Source organism: Patagioenas fasciata, chromosome 3 (genome assembly GCF_037038585.1).
Source record: "Patagioenas fasciata isolate bPatFas1 chromosome 3, bPatFas1.hap1, whole genome shotgun sequence".
Taxonomy (NCBI): Eukaryota; Metazoa; Chordata; class Aves; order Columbiformes; family Columbidae; genus Patagioenas; species Patagioenas fasciata.
The window spans coordinates 19,166,104-19,174,425 of NC_092522.1; the positions used below are offsets into that span (position 1 = coordinate 19,166,104).

At 45.4% G+C, this 8,322-nt stretch overlaps 1 protein-coding gene across 1 annotated transcript; it reads left to right on the plus strand.

The window, feature by feature from the left end:
- Window positions 1–1,143: 1,143 nt before the first annotated feature.
- Window positions 1,144–8,155, plus strand: LOC139825455 (uncharacterized). The gene is made up of 6 exons (XM_071807260.1): window positions 1,144–1,238; window positions 1,349–1,482; window positions 3,675–3,809; window positions 4,735–4,970; window positions 6,657–6,817; window positions 8,083–8,155. The coding sequence occupies exons 1-6, from the start codon at window positions 1,144–1,146 to the stop codon at window positions 8,153–8,155; spliced, it is 834 nt and encodes a 277-aa protein (XP_071663361.1).
- The last annotated feature ends 167 nt before the right edge of the window (window positions 8,156–8,322 follow it).

Here is an 8,322-nt window from a genome sequence, read left to right on the forward strand (position 1 = left end):
TGCTTCTTCCATCTAGTGCAGAGGCATTTTTCCTTCTGTAATAATTTAACTGAACTGTTCTGTGATTGATCCTTCTGGCTGCACTTAGCTAGCATGTGATAGTTGTTCTGTTGGCAGACCTTTAGAGGCACCTATGAGTGGATTTTCAAAAGCAGCTCACATTGGCATCCTTCTATACTCACTGACGTTTGTAGGAATTTTACTGCTGGTTTATCATCCTGACCTCTTATCCTAAGGTACACTCAGCAAAATCCCCTCTTACCTCTCATTTAGGCCATAAGAAACGGGTTAATCCATTTAAGGAAGCAAAAGCCCTGTATGGTGACTGAAGTACCTATCAGAAGGTGAAAAGAAATCTCTAGAGTTTCGAAGTGAAAGCAACCAAACTGTTAAGGAAACGGACTGCAGAGACTGAGGCTGAAAAATGTCACATTTTGCTGTAGCACTAACCTGAAGGGCTAAGCATAAACTTCCTTTACTCTCATATACCCTGTGCACTATAACACTGCCTACAACTCCTCGAGCCCCTTGGGATGTGTGCTTGCTGATGTGAGAATGGCAGGTAGTTTCTGGATAGCTAGCAGCCCTGACTATGGGTTGTGCTGTAGCCTCAGGCTTGCTGAGGTGCTGCAAGCATGATAGATACCTCAGCAACGCTATAAATGTAGGCAATTCAGCTACAACAGCAGTTGTTTCAGCTGCTTTTCTTCTTCCTTTCCCAAGGAGTGGCAGATTTGGAAGTATTTGGCTTGTGGTTTGAGTTGTGGCTCAGAATTACTCATGGATGTGTCAGAAAATCTTACCTACCCCTTTCTGCAGAAAAGGAGTCTTGCAGACTGGTGGAAAGTGCTACAGATATGAGTTACACACCAGTCTCCACTATCATCAGCCTTGTAAACCCCCTAAAATCCAAGTACATTTGTATTAAAAAAGAGCAAACTATTCTATCCCCCATTTTTCCAGTTGTTCTTGGGGTAAGTCCAGCATGACATTACAGCTCTTTGTACCAAATGTGTGAAACGATGCTCCTGCTGCAGTGGCAGCAGCACTGAGGTCAGTGGGAACAACCCTGAGACACTGTGCTGGGCCCAACAGCACTGGGCCTGGTGAGAGACTTGCCTCTGCTGCCGTGCCCATACAGCCATGGGGAGAGCAGCTGCTGGGGTAGAGTTACGTTACAGTAGTCTTTGTCCAGCGTTTGTACTTTATGGCTATGATTTTGACAGAACGTGGAAAATGTAGCTTGAATATATCTTAATGTTGTTTTGTACGCAGGAACCCTGTAGGCAAGGCAATGCCAGGAATCGGTGGCTGTCACTTGCACTAGCAGTGTTATTTTTCCATGCAGGTTCCTGATGCTGCAGGGGAACCCATCAGCAGCTGTATCAGGCCCACCGACCAGCAGCACATCAAGTAGAGTTTCATCTGCAAAGAATCCATTGCTCCCCCCCACCATGGCCACACAAGATGATTTCACAGCAGGTAAAGGGCTGCAGCAGACTGGAGACTCCTTCAGTTGGGCTTGTTGCAATCCTGTTTCTGCAGCTTTTGCCTGGAGGATGTTTGCCTGCAGCGGCAGTGCCAGTGCCCAGGAATGCTGCTCAGCTCAGGGAGGAAGAGCGTGTTACAAAAGCTGCATTCAAAGTGCTGATCATGAGACCCTGGAGATGCTGGCAACTGCAGCAGCTATTCTTCATGCTGTACAAGTGAGAGGCCAGCCTTAGAGGCTGGGGAATGGGGAAGACATTGAACAGGACATGAGGCAGGGAAACATGCTGTGTATAATCTTGAATTTTCAGGAACAGCCAATATCAGAAATTTTGGGGGGCAGGCTATGTTTTTGTTGCTTTTGGGTGTCTCTGCAGTAAAGAAAGCAGGGAGTAAAGCCCTGTAATGGTGAAGCAGAACAAAGGAGAAGATTTGGATGGACAGTTTGTGTCCTGCAGATACAATAATCAAATACGCCAATGGGGACATCTAATGCAGAGTGCAAACCTTCTTTTAGTTATGATACCTAGTGATTAATTGTTTGTGTCCTAGTATTTTCTTTGTTGTGAAGAGAAATCTAAAACTAAACCAAATCAAAACTCAATCCAAAATGGAGTGGGAATTACAGGAACGAAGGACTTTCAAACTATTATAACTTCAGAAAGTATCTACTTATTAGACATTGCCAAACTCTAGAGACCATTGTGGGTTGTCTACACTTTGAAAGGAGAGGAAAGAAATCCTGCAGTCATGGATGGACAACTAGCAAATCATATGCAAATATGTAGAATGTTGAGCTGTCACAATGCTGGAATGCAAGTGCACCAACCAACGGAATCATTTGAGGTTACTGTCGTGGGTGACTGCCACAGTTTGCCACGGTGCAGTGTTTACCTCAGAGTGCAGCTTAAGAGAGCGACAAAAGGTACTCTGCTACCTACTGCGTGAAGGAGATATCAAGGAGAATTGGGTGAGAGTTGTTTAGAGTGATTCATATGGGGGCAGGAAATGTGAAAGGGTAGAGGGAGGCCCTCCCGTTGAGTCATGAGGTTCAGAAAGGATCCCCTTGCTTTCTAAACTCCTTCTTGGAGAGGAGTCTAGGTGTGGCTAGGTCCAAACTTAGCCCCAGACTAGGTCAACAGTTTATGTCTAAGAGACACAAAGGGTAAAGGAAAACAGGCCAGGGATTATAGGTGTTTATGGCGAAAGGATTATATGGGCACATGCAATTCTTTATATTGCTTGCCTAGGATTTAAAAGTTTCACCATTCTGCATCTCAACCTGCTTATGTCCCCTCATGCAATTATTCAGTCCAATAGCATTATTTGAATCTGAGGTCTTCTTGCTTCTCATTGGATTCTTTCATCGTCTTCAGACAGGCCTTTGTTTTGTTTAATTGCAGACATGTTTATAGTCCATAGCCACTTTGTGCTGGCCTTGAAGGCATTATTTGGTTGAAATGAATCCTGTTTCGCTCAGCAAAGTACAAAACCGGCCTTGTCTTACGTGTCCATGATTGTCTGTATCTGCTTTTGTTTTCATTAAGTAGATACAAGTTCAGTGAATATGAGCAGAACTTTACAACATACAGTTTAAGATTTCAGCAAATTTAGCTTACTAAGTAAAGTGAGACAGACAGTATCTTAAAAATTACACAACCTTATAATCTAGTGATTAATTCTATTTCAAATGCATTTACTTGAGCTAAATGATTAGTATAAAACTTAAATTTGTGCTTATCCAGTGATCAGTGAATAGTAAAAGATCATTGCCCTACAGCCACGCTTGTCTAGCAGAGACAGCTCACTGTAGGCTCACCCAGGCTGTCATATTTATGGAATAAAGTGGTTGGCTTGAAGTCAAATTGCATACAGTGGGAAAGGTCTGCATGAGACTCCTTGCACCCACAACTTATCATTGTTCACTCTGCCATTCTATTTTCTTGTGGGTTTCCTAAAATAAGTTCTTGGCCTGGCTAAAGCTCAGGCCTTTGTCTCCTTTGGAGCCTGTACCATATTGCTGCTGGTGTGGCTGGGTGTAGGTTGAGAGCACACATCACAGTGACCATTCCAGAGGCCAGGACTAGTGTGTTAATCTTCTGTGAAAAAAAGTGTCTGGTGGTTTTTTTTTGTCTCCATATCAAATGTTGTGAATTTGAGTCTTTTGTACTGTTCTTATTTTAAAGCTAAATACCACACCTCAATTGCTGTCTACTACGGGAGCGTTCCCAAATTCAAACCCAGATACAAGGCTCTGCGAGGCAGAAGCATTGATTCAAACTTGCGGTTTTGTGGCAGCAGTTGGACTACTGAAGAAGGAGGTGAGGATGGAAGGGGGTTGAATGTGCAATGGTCGCCTCAGCCAAATGAAAAAAAATAAAAAATCAGGGAGAAAGGGTCCGTGGAGGTCAGTCCTCATGTGCTGGCTCTGCATCAGAGTAGGTGGCTGACAGAGAGCTGCAGATGATCCTGTCCTCCTTCAGTGGTGCATATGGCATCACATCTCGCTATCATTAGTTCATTACGCTTTCTCCTTCATCAACAGTAGCCAAATCACTACCACTGCCAGCCAGGACAGGGATTGTGGCCCAACTGCCATAAATCAGGCATCCTCTCCCGGATGACTGGGCCAGTGAGGCTGATGTGCATGACTTCAGCATTGGGCAAGGAGGTGACCACCCCCACCTTTCTCACCAAGCCTCGACCCAGGACCCCCAAGAGAGGGAGGCAAGCAGCGCTGACCCGGGTACCATCCAGATCAAAGACAAGCTGAAGATGAGGAGGATGTCTGACGGTCTGTCAGCCTCATACAGTGGTAAGGCGGGAACCTGCCTGCTCTCCTGTGGGAAGAAGGGTCTTTTCCCAGCCTAGAAAGCTAGTGCACATTCCCAGGGAACAGTTGTGCCCCCTGCAATAACCTTCCCTGTTGCTGTAGGGGTGTACAACTGTGAGGCAGGGAGAGGAGCAGGAGAGTGAATGTGCAGGTGAATAATTCTGGATATGCACAGGTCCATGGGCTCTCTGTTATTCGACAGGAGCTCAGAGGACCAGGATGCTCCTCTGGTGGCTCTGTGGGAGTGCCTAAGTGTTGTCCACTGGCCTGCTTCAAGTGGCTGCCAGCATGAGCATGTTTCCCTGTGCAGCTATTTAGAAGTTTCCAATAAATCTGTCCAATGAAATATCTAGCTTCAGGTGCTTTATGTTTGCAGTGCTGCTTCTATTATGCTTTGTGTCTCTGCTTTGCAGGCCTGACTGACTGTGATGACCCTGAGGGGGTTACCCTGAAGCCAGTAGTTTCCGGATCACCTTCCCCGAAGCTCCTGGAAACCTCCAAGACTATGTCTCCCAACCAGAACAGACCTATTTCCTCAGAGACCTGCATGTTAAGCGATGGAGAGCAGGAGCATGAGGAAAATGACACAGACTATGATGCCAGTGATGAGGATAACACGGAGCTGATGTCAGAGAGTGAAGGATGTAAAGTAAGGAAACCAAGCCAAATCATGTGTAGTGGGTCTTCAGTTTATTTCCAGTAGGCAGAGCTCTGAGATCTTCTTTTTCTGCAGTGTGAGCCCAGGGAAACAGCTGAGCCAAGAAAGTGCTCAGCTGGACATTGTGCTTCAGGCTGTTTCTGCAACATGCATGCTGCAGACTTGATGTCCTCAGTCTGTATCAATAGGAGAATAGTTTCTGTGCTCTCTAGTGGCTCCTGCTGTGTTTTCTGACTGAGAACACACCAGCAATGAATCAGAGCAACTAAATGTGTCTCACGTGGTCAAGCATGTTCTTCTACAGTTAGTAAAATCCACGTTTCTGTATACATGGTATACTCTTAAACAACACTGAATATCAATATCCCCGAGACCACGTTTTTCCAAGCCTTATATACTCTATACCAAAAGGCCATGCGGCAAGTGCAGGCTACAATTGGTTACACTCACAGTCACTCATCCCCCCCCACTATGGTGATTGGCTGCAGGGCACTGTTCACAGACTGTTCATGGGCAGCGGCAACGCCCCTCCTGCAGCCTGGGTCGAGGGCAGAGCAGCTTCTGTTTACTTTCCTTTTGTCTCTGGTGTCTCAGGGAAATCCTTCCGTGTAGCACAGCCGCATCAAGCCCTGGCTTGTTCACAGCACACAGCCAGTAACTCTCCACATTCAGTGGCTTCCGTGCAGCTTCATTATCTCCCATGGTTCTGCCCAGGGATAGGTGAAGGGAACTGCCAACTCTGGCCATGGGTAATGGAGTCCAGACTCCATCCACTTTTTCAGGATGGATAGAAGCTGCAGTTGTTTTGGGTTTGCTGTGGTGGTAAGGAGAAGGCAGATGAAAAACAATTTTTGTAAACTGGATAACCAATAAAAGGCTAATGTATTTGATTTCAGCCTTGCAGATACAGGGCCGACTGTATCCCTGACATTCGCTCTGTTGGTTTCACTGGAATTTGAACAGGTCTTGATTTGGCTCTTTATCTGTGACAAGAATGATGGGATACTAAGGAAGGGTGCATGTCTGCCTCCACTCCCTCCATCCCCTTCCTAGCCATGGCAGGGAGAGCCTGAAGTAATTTCAGCAGGCAGAGACACAGAGCTGCAGGGTGGGAGCTCTGCTGAACTTCAGAAAATGATGGTGAGCCTGAAATTAACTGTGTGGGAGCTGGAGAGCACCAAGTATCCAGAGAGCACAGTAGAATCTGGGCCAAAGGGCTAGTAGGGGAAAGGCAGAAAGCAGAAAAAAAAAGATGGGCTTGAGCAAAGCAGGTTTTGTCAGCCTGCAGAATGACTACGTGGGGACTTGGCTGGAGTTCAACAATGCCTGGTAGGTGCTTTAGGGACGAGAGGCTAGTGATCTAAGCCCATTCCCTTACCATCAGAAAGGCTTATAGAAGCAATGGCATGCAGAACATCCTTACGTCGAGCAGATGGATACCAGGTGGGAAAGCAGCCACTGCTAGAGAGGTGAGTGAGAGGAGAGAGCTGGCAACAGCATGGGGACATTGTCTCTCCCTCATCACTTCCCTTTACATCGCCCATCCTAGGTCAAGTTGCTCCACCAGTTTGACTTTTTTTTTCCTGGTATGTCCTAGCTAAGAGCATGGCTAAACTACTTCTGGCATCAACGGGGAACGCTGGATGCTCCAGCTGAGCACTGTTCTACTATTTCCAGGCTTCCCTGCTGCATTCGTATTGCAGTGGTGAAAATGGGAACAAGCCACGGGGAATGGCTTTGCTTTCCCCGATCCCCGAGTCAGCAACATCTTCTGATGGGACTCCTGACAGTGCTGCAGGCTCTCAGAATGCGGATTTCGAAGAGGCCCCAGAGATGAGGTAAGCCAAAGTGTGCGCTTCTCCAATATGTTTTTCATCTCACACTTCTCATCTTGTGAGATTGTTTTCCACGGTCAGTTCTTCAATATATTTATGCAAACTTCTGTACTTTCACCACTTTCTGTATCTCTGGTGACCAGCACTGTGTCAAAGCCAACATCTAAGATTGGCTCTAAGCAACTCAACCAACTCTCACCAACTCTAAGATCAACTCAAAGCCACCTCTAAGATCTTGGGTAGTGGGGCACAGGAGGAGGCAGGACTTAAGAGGAACTTAAAAGCAAGTCCTCTGCTGAACTCTGATACTGATTCACTCTGTAATCTTTGTGGCACCCTTTGGGAACTGTATTGCGTGGATCTGAATACAGCATCTGGTTTTGTGTGTGATCTTTGCCAATACCTGTACCTGCAAAGTTATGTTAGGGCAAATATTGACTATTGTAGAGCTGTCTGTAAATTCAGATGCTGCTTCTGTAAACATCAATTATAACTTCTCTGTGTCTGGGCCTTCACTGTAAAATGGAAGCCCAGATAAATCTCTGTTTATAGATGTCTAATTCTATAGATGCCTAATATTTGCATATGGTTTTAAGATCAAAGGGTGGAAAGTACTAGAGAACAGTTATGGGGCTGTAACTGATGGAAAGATGTTTGCTTCGATATGCGTGAGGAAATCTAGCTGTCAGCTTTATCCTAGTTATAACAATAAATAAGGAGTCATAGAAATATAGTTCCAATTCAAAAGCTTCAGCATAGCTTTTACAGTGCAATCTGAGTATACTTACCTACCAGCTGAGTTGGAAAAACCCTTCTTCTAAAAAGAACAGGGAGGTGTAAGATTATTCTCAGGAGACAGCAGTGGTATTTCCACGTGTAACAAGATACTGCCATCAGTTTAAGGCATGGCCAAGCAATGTTAGGCTTCTACAGCACTATAAAGGTAGCTGCACTCAATACAGACTTATGGCTGGCTTAACATCTCTTGCTGATTCAGAAAGGATGCATGAACAGTGAGAGCCACTCAACTCCGAAAGCAGAGACAGCAGAATTGGATAGTTAAGGCCCAAATTGAAATCCTGTGTTTCAGCTGGAGCTTGACCAGTTCTGTGTGACTCCAGCAGCTGAAAATTTAGTGACAATTAATCACCTTTGTGTATTGTTGGTTTTATGGGTTGCATTTTCTCCTTCATCAGATGGATCTTGCTAAGGAAGTTTGCCTCTCCTTCTGTATCCTCATATATTATTTTGTCCTCAATTTTCTTAAGGTCAAGATCAGGCAGCAGAAGTGAAGAGAAGACATTTAAATCTCAAGGTGGGTACAGGGCATGGTTGCCCTAAAAAGAACATAGGTGACTCATGGATGGCAATGTGAAAATTCAGCTGAAAACTGTCCTGTAACTTTTTTCATTCTTTGATGCACTCAGATGGCTCCTCAGAGACCAGCCACTGGGAAATGTGCTCTGTTGATCCAGTGAAAATGACTCCAGCATGGAGTTATGAATGGC